Source organism: Tenrec ecaudatus, chromosome 4 (assembly GCF_050624435.1).
Source record: "Tenrec ecaudatus isolate mTenEca1 chromosome 4, mTenEca1.hap1, whole genome shotgun sequence".
NCBI classification, from domain to species: Eukaryota; Metazoa; Chordata; class Mammalia; order Afrosoricida; family Tenrecidae; genus Tenrec; species Tenrec ecaudatus.
This window is the reverse complement of record NC_134533.1, coordinates 144,230,517-144,244,432: the sequence shown is the minus strand read 5'-3', so window position 1 is coordinate 144,244,432 and position 13,916 is coordinate 144,230,517. Positions and strand designations below refer to the sequence as shown.

The 13,916-nt window shown below is 36.2% G+C and overlaps 1 protein-coding gene across 3 annotated transcripts in view; it reads right to left on the bottom strand.

Annotated features, from left to right (window-relative positions):
• STAG1 (STAG1 cohesin complex component) overlaps nucleotides 1–13,916 on the bottom strand; it is a 390,900-nt gene that overhangs the window by 157,667 nt on the left and 219,317 nt on the right. For all 3 annotated transcript variants that reach the window (XM_075546879.1, XM_075546878.1, XM_075546877.1), the window contains one exon: nucleotides 994–1,198. In XM_075546879.1, coding sequence (XP_075402994.1) covers nucleotides 994–1,198 — 205 coding nt within the window. The remainder of the gene's footprint in view (nucleotides 1–993; nucleotides 1,199–13,916) is intronic.

The following is a 13,916-nucleotide window of genomic DNA, read 5'->3' as shown; positions in this document are numbered from 1 at the left end:
TTCAAATTTAAGGCCAGATGAAGTAGAATCATTTTGCTGTAATGATTGAGATGATTATGGAAAGTTATTGCTAAACATTATTTATTGTCTTTATTAATTTGAAAGCATTTATGTCAAGGTGGGGTGGGGGGAGGGTGAAGAGACAAACTCCTAAATTACCAAAACTTTCCTTAATTGGGAAGCTGTTTAAACAATTCTACCTGCTGCCAGAGTGAAAGCTGCTTTGTCAACTGTTCAGGAATGGAGTGCATGGAAGTGTGGAATGTAGGTATCTCTAGCAGCTGCAAACACTGGGCATAAATATGTTTAAACTCTTTTTAATATGAATAAGAAGAATGTCTCTGCTGCCTTATATCACAGAAATGTTTCTCAAATATATACAGAAATATTTACATACGTATATACATCTGTACAACAATTAGCAATAAAATGACATTTAAGTGAAAATGAAATACTATGGATAACAACTGTTATCATTTAGATTTACTAAAGAATATGGTCTCAGTTCCTGACATCCACTCAATTCAGACTCACAGCAATCTTATTAAACAGGGAGGATAGGGGAGAACTGTCCTTCTAGGTTTCTAAGACTCTAACTCTTTACAGGAGTTGAAAGCCTCATCTTTCTCGTGAGGAGATGTTAGTGCTTTCAAACTCCTAACCTGTGACTAGCAAGCCAACGTGGTAGCCACTACACCAACAGTCTTCTACAATTTTGTTTGCTACAAAATATAAATGTAGAAAGTGACCTAAGCAATTGTTGACACTGGTCAGAAGGTTTAAATTTTCATTTACAAAATTATTAAAAGGGCATTATCAAACTAGGTACACATTTTACCCAAATAAATGACATAAAATTATTGAGATAAATCTGGGGGGAAATGTTATTTTCCAAAACTAATTTATTAATTAAAATCAATATTTTAAAGAGAACTATTAACTAGAATAAATCACATTAAGATAGTAAATGGAAAAGAAATGCTGATGACTTACCAGCAAGTGTACTTGTATGTCTAAATGCTCTGACCTGGGAGTCTGATAAACCAGTCAAAAGGGAAATTACTGTGTCCATCATATACTCATCATAAATTATACTATATTGACACTGTCGAATCAAAACTCCAATGAATTCACAAAAGTTTGAGCGAAATTTTTTCCACTGGGGTCCAGGCATGGTTAGGGGATAATCACCACTGTCCTAAAAAGAAAAGAAAATACAAAGTATAATATATGAAATGCTTGATCCAAGTTATTTTTTCCCTCTTAGCTTTATAGCTAGTTTTTTTTTGTAAACAGCTGATACTCAAATATGAACCTGATGGTTCAACCTACATAGCACTCCTTTTATAACATATGGATGGGGTTTCAATGAATGAGAATAAGCAATAGAAGGTTTATTTTTAAGAGTTATCATTTTATTTCAAAGTAGACTTTCACAGGCCTATTGACTGTTTCTAGCATTTCTTGTGTCCACTTTTTACATGCATACAAACAAAATACCATGTCATCAGTCAGGTGTATCTTAGGCCTCCAAAGTGACATTATCTGCTCTATAACAACTTAAAGAGGTCGTGTGCAGCTGCTTTGAACAGTGTAATCCATCCTTTGATTTACTGACTGCTGCTTCTGATGTGGATCCAAGGGAAAGAAAATCCCTGACAAATTCAAACTTTTCCCCATATATTAGGATTTCGTCTCTTGGCCCAATAGTAGGGAGTTTTGGCGTTCTTTACATTGACTTGTAATCCATACTGAAGGCTGCAGACTTTCTCTGCAAGTGCCTAAAAGGTCTCCTCACTTTCAGCAAGCTCCTTTCTCCAATCCTGATGGTGTGTTCTTCATATAGTTGAGCCTCTTGTAATATTTGCAAAGCGTACAGATCTAGTAAGCATGTTGAAAGGATACCACCCTGGCACAGACTTTCCCTGTTTTTAAACCATCAAGTATTTCCTTTATTCTATTAGTCTGATGGCCTCTTGGTTCCACATGAACACAACGAAGTGTTCTGCAATTCCCATTTTTTCCTCAATGTTATCCAGCTATGATTCAAACAGTAAATGCCTTTGCATAGTTAAAAAACACACACACAAATAAGCATTTTATTCCCTGATACTCTCTGCTTTCAGAGCCAAGATCTATCTGGGGCCAGCGATGGTATCCCTTCCTCATTCTCTATTTTCTTCTGACTTAAGCTTCAAAATTATCTACGGTAAGATTTTACTTTCATATGATATTGTTGGATAATTCCAGGATATTATTGGGTCACATTTTTGTTTGGAATGGGTACAGATCTGGATCTCCTCCAGGCTTGCAGGGTATTTGTCTTCTAAATGACTTGATATAGAGCATTGGTTCCGAAATTTATTTGGCCTACTGCTTCTTATTCAGGGAAGAAAATAAAAATAAATCCTCAGTGGCTCCCAACTCCATCCCTGCCAATTAAATCCTTATGCACCATAGCCCATAACCTGGATAAAGACTAGGATATGCTGTTGCAGGACTGCTGCGTTATCTGAGAGCCCAGGGGATAGTTTTGATCACTTTGGGAAGAATGGCATGGAGAGTGAGTGCTTTCAGTGCTGTATCAGTTTGCTGAAACATTTAAATTGGTCATAAAGCCTGTCAATTTATAGATCCCTGTTTTTCATTAATGTCTTCACTGTAGCTTAGACAGTTTCCTTCATTACCATTGGTTTTTAATCAAATGCTACCTCCCCAAATGGTTGGAAATGAACCACTTCTTTTAGGTATAGTGATTCTATGTGTACTTTATTTCTTCTTTTGATGCTTCCTGCAACATTCACTATTTTGTCCATGGAATACTTCAGTATTACAATTCCAGATTGAATTTTTTTGTTCACTTCTTTCAAGTGGAGGAATGCTGAATGAGTTCTTCCCTTTTGGCTTTTGCACATGATAATACTTTGTATTCTAAAGTACTGGGCAATGCCCAGTACCACATTATTAGAACAAAGTGTTCTTATGTTGAAGAAATACTTAAGTAGAGGCCCAGAGTTTGTCCACTACCTCAATGTGTTTCCATATAAATATATATGTATATAATCCATTACACTAATTTTTGCATTAATATATTTACATAAGTAAATGTCTATGTGTACACCTCATTCTCATTTGCCTTTTAGCAATTTCTATCTGCTAGATTACAGCGCTGCTCTACCTCCACCAGGAATTCTACACCCCGCTTCACTGTTGACTTGAGGCCATGGTTCTAAACAGTAATTAAAGAAAGAGAATCTTGCTCCTAACTTGTATGAGAACCAATTTTTTTGCTTAGAAATGCATAATCAAACAATAATATAAGGATAGACCAATACATGCTAAAATTAATATTCATTTATATGAAATATCATATTTCAAACTTTAGACCACATTGGCTCTACATAAAACAAAAACACAACACAACAGAAAACTCAAGAAATTAGGTTTGCTGTGGTGTGGCAGCATTTGGCATAAATATTACATATAGCTTTAGAAAAACGATGGAGCACTTTTACTATTTTTAGGATCTAGAAGAGTCAAAATTGACTTAACTATAACTCAACTGGTGTTTTGGGTTTTTGTTCAAGTGTAGTACTATTAATAAGTGGACAATTTGACACTGTACATTTCTTAACATAATATAATATAAAGAACGTATAATTATTGCTGTTTCTCAGCTTGGAATGATCTTCCCCAGGTATAGGTATAGCCACCTTTGTCACTATTCTTAAGTAATTGTTCAAGATTGTGGTGCTAGCGAGGTCTTGCTGACCATACCTATTTAAAATGACATATTCCTATATTTCTTCCCCTCTTTTCTATATTATTTACCTTTATAGCACTTATAATAAGAACATTAGGGCTATGCGTTTTCCATGTTGGCTTTCTCTCTCAAATAGTTATTAAGTTATACAGAGAAATTTCTGCCTGGTTTGCTTTGACCTTACGAGAGACTAAAATATTTCTTGATTAAATTAATGCATCACCACAAAAAATTATATCAAAAGGGTTACAAATGACAATCAATAAGTTCCCTATATTATTCACCTTAATTAGTCATAAATTGTTGATTTCTATTTCCCTAGGTACAAATAGGAACAAGGAAAATATGTAAACTCAAAAGAACACACAGACACCACATATTATCTGTTTGAAATATACGCTGTCTAAAACAGGCATCAATTGTTATTGGCAATGTTTTAATTCAAAGGCACCAATTCTTCATACTACCTTATTTATTATTCAGCTTTTGCATGCATATGAGACCATTAAAAATACCAATGGCTGGGTATTAGCTATAACCCTGTCAGTTCATCTCATTAAGGGTGTTCATTTTACTTCACCTGACCCTCTACTTTAATAAGCATGATGTCATTATGCAGGGACTGGTTCTTTCCTCCTAATAACCTGAGCAAAGTACATGAGACGAAGCCTTGCCATCCTCACTTATAAGGAGCATTCTTCCCAGGCATTTGTTTGTTCTTCTGGCAGTATAAACTATTACTAGTAATTATTTTTTCTTGCATTTTAAGATAAAAATAAATGCAAATTTTAATTTTATTTTCAATACCCCAATTTGCTTCTTTAAACATACATTACTTTGAAAAGTTCTTCAGAAATAGGAAGGTAAACAACAAATAAGGAAACAAAGCTGGAAATGAAAGTACCAAAGGCAAGGAAATACCATAATCAAACAGGAAAACTTATGACTGGGAGGGTGAAGACAGGGTAGGTTGGAAAGGAGGAACCAATTACAAGGATCTACCTGTGACCTCCTCCCTGGGGGACGGACAACAGCAGGTCTATGGGAGAAAGATGAGGCTTTTTACTTCCTTGAAGAGTTACTGTCTTAGAAACTCATGGGTTCAGATCTCCTCTGCCTACTGGATTGCTACTGAGTTAGAATCTACTAGATGGTAATGAGCTTGTGTTTGAGTTAATAACTATTGTATTCTGCCAAGTGAGGGGTCTTTAAAAAGTTGTCAGAAAATTTCTATTGTCTTCATGTTTTGTTTTTTTAGTGAGAGAGTGAGTGAGTGTGAGAGAGAGTGAGTGGGTGAGAGAGTGAATTAGTGAGAGAGTTGAGTGAGTGAATTAATGAGAGAGTAAGTGAGAGTGAGTGAATTAGTGAGAGTGAGTGAGTGAATTAGTGAGGGAGTAATTGAATTAGCTAGAGTGAGTGTGAGAGAGAGTGAGTGAGAGAGTGAGTGAGTAAGTGAGTGAGAGTGTCTTCATGTTCTTGAGAACTTTTTCAATTCCCTTTGTACATAAGTGCAAGTTTGTAACCGTCAAATTCCTGGGAAAATAATATTGGCAATTTTGATGCTCTTTCAACTTATAGACTTTCAATCATATAATAAAACATTTTGCAGAATAGCACCAATGGAACACACAACTTTCCTCTAGTTCTTTGAGTCAGAACTGACTTAATGAAAGCAGGTTTCTTCTTATCTTTACAGTATGGAATTGTCACTCTGGGTTTCCAAGGCTGTAATTCTTTACAGGAGCAGAAAGCCTCATCTTTCTCTAATGGAATGGCTGGTAGTTTAAGTTACTAGCTTTTTAGTTAGTAGCCAAATGTATAATCAACCCGCCACTAGGTCTCCTAATTATGTAATTATTTAGTATTATGGAGAAAAAGTTAGTTATATACAAACAGAACATTAAAAGCACCAGTAAAATCTCCCCACATAAAATCCGTAATAGTCTCTTAGTCCACTCAGTCTTATGTTTAATTTGTTCCATTTATCTTAGATCAGGAATAATGAACAGATCAATTTCTTCATAACAATCCAATGGTACAACCAGTGCTATTCAGAAGTCTGTTTCCGGTTTCCAGAAAACTGATATTGTCCTTTTTATGACTCCTCTTTGGTGAAAGAAAAAAACTGCAACAAAAGCTCTGCCCAGTGGTTTATTGTAGCAGGTATCTTTAAGATATCATGAAAATAAGAACCATTAATAGATAAGACCTAAAAATATCGATGATCAATAAAAATTAATATTAACTGAAAGACCTGCTGAAAATTCACTACAAAAGTAATGCAAATCAAAATAAAAATCAACCCTAAACAAAACTTCAGTTAAGTATCTCCAGTGACAAGCCTTCTTGGCTAATTTTTGAAAAGGAATGATCCTGATGTTTAGTGGAAACAAACAGTGGGTTCAACATGTAATAACCTAGAAAATAGTAAAATATAAATATTGACCATATAGTTAGGAAATATGTATCATTATCAAATTTTTAAACATCTAAATATTAATAAAAATTTAAGAGGCAAGTGGACTAAACCCTTGGTGTAAACCTCTAGGTTTTGCTCCTGCTACACTTACATTTAATTAAGAATAAAGCTGCAACCAAGTTAGCAATTAGGAGAATAACTACAACTATGAATGAAAATGTTATGTTCTTGTCAAATTGCACGCAGAAGATAAAAGGATACAAAAAGCAGCACTGGCGGCATGGTGCTTACGTGCTGGACTGCTAACCATAAAAATAGCAGTTAGAAATCACCAGCCGCTGTCATGGGAGAAATACAATGCTTTCTACTCCCAAGAGAATTCCAGTGTTAGAAATCACTGGGTGTAGTTCTACTGTGTCCTACAGGGATCACTAAGTGTTGGAATCAACTTGATGGCAGTGATTTATTTTAAATAAGAGGAACCACTGACACATAGTTTTTTAAAGTCTCATTGCCATATAAGTCACATAAAATGTTAACCTAAAAAAATCTGACATTTCTCTTGATTTGAAGACTTTATTTTAATTTCCTGACATTTAAGCATTAGGAAGCTCCGACAGAAATAAAAGTTATGCTAAGTGAACACGAGGTGTTGAAGGCATCAGGTAGCAGAAACCAAAGAACAAAAGTCATCATAGTGTAATCACCTTCCCCATATAAACGCTGAAGACGAAAGTGTGCATAAGTAAGTGTGGTGAAGAAGGCTGATGGTGCCCGGCTGTTGAGAGATATAGCATCTGGGGACTTAAAGGCTTGAGAGTAAACAAGCAGCCATCTAGCCCAGAAGCAACAAAGCTCACATGGGTGCAGCATACCAACATGTGTGATCATGAAGGGCCGAGGGGACCGGGTTTCAAGCAACAAAGGCGGTGGGAAAAAAATCATATAGTGAATGAGGGGAGTGCATGATGGGGACCCAATGCCCACCTGTAGACAACTGGACATCCCTTGCAGAGGGGTAGTGGGGAGGATATGAGTCACTCAGGATTCAGTGTAGCAACAATGAAACTCACAACCTTCCTCTAGTTCTTAAACACTTCCTCCCCTCCAACTACCATGATCCCAATTCTACCTTGCAGACCAGGTTAGATCAGAGGATGCAGAGCGGTTCAGTTGGGATCTGGAAACACAGGGAATCTAGGACAGATGAATCCCTCAGGACCAATGGTGAGAGTGGCGATACCGGAAGGGAAGGGGGATAGAAAGGGGGAACCAATCTTGGGGATCTACATATAACCTCCTCTCTGGGGGATGGGCAACAGGGAAGTGGGTGAAGGGAGACGCCAGGCAGTGTAAGATAAAATAATAATTTATAAATTATTAAGGGTTCATGAGGGAGGGTGGACCGGGGAGGGAGTGGAGGGAAAAAAGAAAAATGAGCTGATTTCATGAACCCAACGGAAGGCGAATTTTGAGAATGATGAGGGCAACGAATGTACAAGGGTGCTTCAACTTGATGTATATATAGATTGTGATGAGATGTATGAGCCCCAATAAAATGATTTTTAAAAAGAAATAAAGGTATGTTAGGCTTAATTAGCAGTGATCTAATAATGAAGAATAACTTCTACTTAATTATGTTAAAACAGTTAATCAAATAATCTACATAAACTTTATTAAAATTATTTGTTGTTAAGTACAAACATAGAACTTAAAACTGAAAGTCCAAAGAATGCATTTAATGATGAATTTCATTTAGGCCGCTCAATGTTTTGTTTTGGAAAAAGGGTTTCTACTAGAACTTCTCAAAGTCAGGTAGCATATTCTTTGTTTCACTGACATAGGCCTATGCATTCTAACATTTTATATCAGGAAAAAGAAAATGATCTACTGATCACATGGTGATATATAAATTCATATATATGGTTTTATTAAACATTAGATGTTTATATATTAAACGCTGAGAAAATGTAGAGATGGAAATTCTAGAATTAGAATAACTTTTAGTGATTTCAGGAAATTAGTTTTCTCGAAAATCTGTAAAACCATTTTTCAATATCTTCACTATTTAAGACGTTTTTGATGCTTGATACATGTTTCATGTGGGAAATGGCTTCACATTCAAGCATATATTAAGGAGTCCAAACCTTTTAAACTTTGAATAGGACAAAGGCAAGGCAAAGACAATCATTTTGAAAAGATGAAAACTTGAGCTATATTTAGCATTTCTGTTAACTTTCTCTTGGTTGCATACTATTTAACCATTTTAACATTTAGCTTTCATAATCCCGTGACTTAAAAAAAAAGTTAAATACATCATCGAATGAAATGTTTGAGACCTAAGTTTATTATTTACAATGCACATAAGCATTAGAAACAAGAATAGAAGGGGCTGGTACCAATCCCAACTACATGGGAAGTCCACCCTCCCTGCAGCAGAATTCACTTCAGAGGATAGCAATGAAACTACAGCTCAGGGAGAGGGACATGTTTGATGAGAGCACACAAGAGCAAATGAAGGGGAAGGAAGAGAGTGGAGCACAACCTGGCCCACCAAGCCCTGAGGACGATATTCCTCCTCAGAGCAGCCAATGCACAGAGAGGACCATAAGGCTAGTCCCATTATGAGACACAAAGTTCCTCACTGGCCCTTAGACTATGGGGAACAACAATGGAGCCACAATGCAGGAATTGTGCCCGATCTGATCACACCACACTGAGGTGAAACACTAAGGGCTTACAACAGAACAGCTAGGAGAGGAGAATAAAAAAGTCCCCAGAGAACACCAAAAATAAACTTTGGGGTGGCACCCCATCAGACTGGACCAGAAAACATTCCTAAAGGTCAACACAGACCTTGAACTATTTACAGGCTTTTCTTTTTTTGTCGTTTTCTTTTTCTTGTTGTTTTGTTTTTTGTGCATATCATTATTTCTGCATGGATATCTAGATAAGACAGGTGGGATAAGCATAAGAGCACTGAGTGTTGAGGAGAAGGGGAGAATGACAGAGGGGAAAGCTGGAGAAAGGAAGTGGGTGTTAACAAACCCAGAACAAGAGAACAAGTTATCTAAAATTGATGGTGATGAGGGTGTAGGAGGCCTGGAAGGCTTGATCAAGGGCAAAGTAACCGAGAGGAATTACTGACACGCAAATAAAGGCTGAACATGCTAGTGGGACAAGAGGAAAACAAATTGAAAGAGAGGAAAGAACTAGGAGGCAAAGGGCATTTACAGAGGTCTAGCATGTACATATGTAAATATGCATGACAACAGGGAAATAGATCTATGTGCATGTATTTATAGGGTTGGTATTAAGGTAGTAGATAGACATTAGGAGTACTCAAGTACTCCCTCCAGGCAAAAACACTTGGTTCTATTAACCTGGCATTCCATGATGTTCACCTTCCTGACCCGATCCCTGAAGGCAAAGCAGGTGCATAAGCAAATATGGTGAAGAAAGCTGATGGTGCCCGGCTATCAAAAGCTATAGCGTATGGGGTCTTAAAGGTTTGAAGATAAATAAGCGGCCACCTAGTTCAGAAGCAACAAAGCCCACATGGAAGAGCACACCAACCTGTGTGATCACGAGGTTCCGCAGAGATCAGTTATCAGGCATCAAAGAATGCCAGTTATCAGGCATCATTATGAATGAGGGGGGAGTATGGAGTGGAGATCCAAAGCTCAACTGTAGGCAATTGGATATCCCCTTATAGAGGTAACAGGGAAGAGATGAGCCAGTCAGGGTGCAGTATAGCATCAATGAAACATAAAACTTTCCTCTAGTTTTTTAATGTTTCTTCCTCCCCCAGTATTATGATCCCAATTCTACCTTACAAATCTGGTTAGACCTGAGGATGTACACTGGTACAGAGAAGAGCTGGAAACACAGGGAATCCAGGAAAGATAAACCCTTCAGGACTAATAGTGAATGTAGCAATGCCAGGAAGATAAGGGAAGGATAGAGGGAGAAAGGGGGACCTGATCACAACGATCTACATATAATCTCCTCCCTTGGGTATGGACAACTGAAAAGTGGAGGAAAGGAGGCATTGGTCAGTATAAGATATGAAAAAATAATAATAATTTATAAATTATCCAGGTTTTGTGAGGGAGTGAGGATGAGAGAGGGAGGGGGAAAAAAGTTGAAACTAAGGGCTTAGGTAGAAAGAAAATATTTTGAAAATGATGGAAACAAATGTGCAAATGTGCTTGAGTCACTGGATGGATGGATTGTGATAAGAGCTGTATGGAGCCACCAATAAAATGATTTTAAATAAAAGGAAGAAAGAAGCATAAAGTTCCAGGATAAGTTATAATTACTGCAACAGAGCATAATATGCAATGTCTATGTATTAATTTAAAGCAACACAATACAAAATAACAGACAAGAATTATAGCACTAAATAATACATTAAATTGTGTTCCATTGCAAAGGTTTTGCTACATACAAGCTATACTTAACATATGGAATTGTAATGTTTGATCCCTTCCTTGCTGTCACATTTTGCAGACCCTCCATTTTAGCAAGCAAGCAAAAAGTTCTACTCCAGATATTGGTCTTTTCTGGTAATCTTGTAAAAGTATACAAGACAAAAGTCTCACCATCTTTACTTACAAGGAGAATTCTGGCTGTACTTCTCTAGAACAAATCTGTTCATTCTTCTGGCAGATCAGGTATATTTAATATTATTTGCCAATCACCATAATTTGGTTCTTCTTTAATTATTATTCATTGCTCAGCTTTCACATACATATTAAGCAACTGAAAATACCCTAGGGCTGGAGTCAGGAGCACTTTAGTCCTCCAAAGTGACATCTTTGCTTTTTAACACTTTAAAAAGGTCTTTAAAGCAGATTTGCCTATGTGATTTGTTGCTTGATTTCTTTACTGCTGCTTCCAGGGCTGTTGATTGTGGATCAAAATAAAATGAAATCCTTGACAACGTCAATCTTTTCTCTATTTCTCTATTATGATGCGGCAATCAGCTGCTCAGTGAGGATTTTATGTTGAGAAATAATCTATACAGCCATCTATAGTATATAATCCACACTAATCTTTGATCTTCATCAATAAGTGCTTCAAATTCTCATCGCTTTTGACAAGTTTGTGTTATTTGCACACATTTGGTTATTAATGTCTTCCTTCAACCCTGACACTACTTACTATCCATGGAATCTTTCTGTATTACAATTTAAGGTTTGGATTTTTGCTTGTTCTTTTAGCTTCAGAAATACTGAACATGTCTTCCCTTTTTGTTTTCTAACTCCAGTTTTTTGCACATATTTTAATACTTTATTTTGTCTTCTCACACTGCCCTTTGAAATCTTCTGGGTAGCAATTTTAAAGCATCATTATCTTCCATTTGCTTTATTTACTCACGTTCAAAAGCAAGTTTCAGAGTGTGTACTGACATCCAATTTGGTCTTTTCTTTACTATCTTATAAAGTGACCTTTGATTTTTTTATATCTCATCCCACATCTTTGATGACCTCCTCGATGCCATCCCACATCTCATCGGGCTTTTGGTCATTAGTGTTCAATGTATCAAATCTGGTGTACTGTGGGGGTACACCAGGTGACCAGATGTTTTCCCAGGCTTTTGTTTCCAGACTTTTCAGAACACCACCACAAAATGTAATTTATTAAGTATCCCCATTCTTAAAGAATTGAATGACTTATATAGCATTTTATTGGGAATAGGGAGAAAACACACTTAAATTTTAATGATATAAGCATTTAAAGCCAGTTGTTTACGTGTATATTCATTACTAAAAGAGTGATATGTTAATATGATTGATTATAGAATGGCCAGCCTTAGAAAATAGTGAATGTATAATTCTCATTCACATAAATACATTTTAGTCATAATTAAAATGGTGTTAAAGCTTTAACAAAGTCCACATGAAAGAAACACACCAGACTAGGTGGTGCAGGTATTTTATATCCAAAGAAAGGCATGATATTAAGTCTTAAATTCTCCACATGTGGTTTCCAGAAGGCTATGAATAGCAGTGGAAGCCTGAAATCCATTCGCTGGGTCCACACATGTGAATAACCTTATGATCATACAGAATGCCTTTTAAAGTCTAGTACAGCAGATGTCATTTAGCTAAAATGTAACAACTAAGCATTTGATCTCCTTTTCTGACCCAGCATGCAATATTGGTTTTCTTTTTGATAAAGCTTGTGTCTAGTCAATGTAGATAGTTTAAGGGCTAGGACAGATAAAACTACAGAGACAATAGCTGCACTAATAATTAGCGAGGGGAACTGCAGGCCCAGTCGATGGGACATGGGGAGCTGACAATGGGTATGGGCAAGAAGAAAATGTTCTAGAACTGACTGTTGATGAATGCATAATTCATTTTACTATGATTGAGTGATTAAATTGTATATGTCAAGTGTGTGCCAATAAAATGATTTTAAAAGGTTGTGTTGATTGTACTACTGTTAATCAGGGGGGAAAATAAAATGATTAAAATCTAATATTCTTTAATAAGATCATTCATCTCACATAGTGGGACAATATTTAGAAATATGAAATGAAAGCTTTAGAATAATTTTCATTGCTAGCTCTATTTTTAACCCATTATAAATTTTGTTAGGTTTACTATTTTTTTTATTCACCTTGAACGAGTTGGAATTACCTCAATAGCAATAGGTAAGGGGTCTTTTGAGGAGGATAATATTAATGAATATTTTCTTTGGCATAGCATGACCTTCATTTCCCTAAATTCCTCATCCTTTTGCTAATTACTTGAAAAATTTACTACAAATGTGATTATTTCTTGCAGTTTCAAAATGTATTCATTTTTTTCAGCATTGACAAACTTAGAAAAATTATTGTGAATTGGGTGAAGGTTAAGTGTTCAACAATTCATACATTTAACAACTGCCAATTTTCACAGTGTAATATCATGTATCACACTTCTTCTGTGTTTAGTTTCACTTCTTCCCTCTTCTCTTATCCTTCTGATATTTGTAGTTCGGTAAATGCAGATCACTGAATCTCATACAGTTGAATATTCTATAGGGTACATACTAACTAATGTGATTATAACCCTTTAGAGAATTATTGCTTGGGTGAAAATTGATTCCCAGGTGTTGAGTTCATTTCCAGATTTGAATGGTGATTAAGGACCATAATCTTGTCCACAAGTCTAGAGCAACACAGAAAACATATTTTTTTGTTTGTTTTTATTTTTAATAATTTTGGATTTTGCGTTATATTTTTCTTGCCACTCTATCCAGGGCCTCCTAATGTAATTTTTTTCAGGGATTTTGAATTTTGCGCTTCATTTTCCTTCCACTCTATCTAGGACCTTCTAATGTAATTCTTTTCAGAGTGGTGATAGTGGTAGCTGGGTACACTCTAGTTCTCTAGTCCAATGGCTCAACCTTCCTGATGCCGCGACCCTTTAATACAGGTTCCTCATGTCGTGGTGACACCCCGAACCAGAAAATTATTTTAATTGCTAATTCATACCTGAAAAATTGCTACTTTTATGAATCAGACGACCCCTGTGAAGGGGGTCATCCAACCATCAAAGAGTCATGCATGACCCACAGGCTGAGAACCGCTGTTCTAGTGTGAAGATTGTTGAGACTGATGTTGGCAAGGTCAGTGGACTCATTCTTTCCATGTGTCTTTGAAATTTTTTATCTATGTTAAGTATTTTAATACTTTAATTCTTGACTTTCTTCTACTTCAATTAAACCAGTTTTACCAAA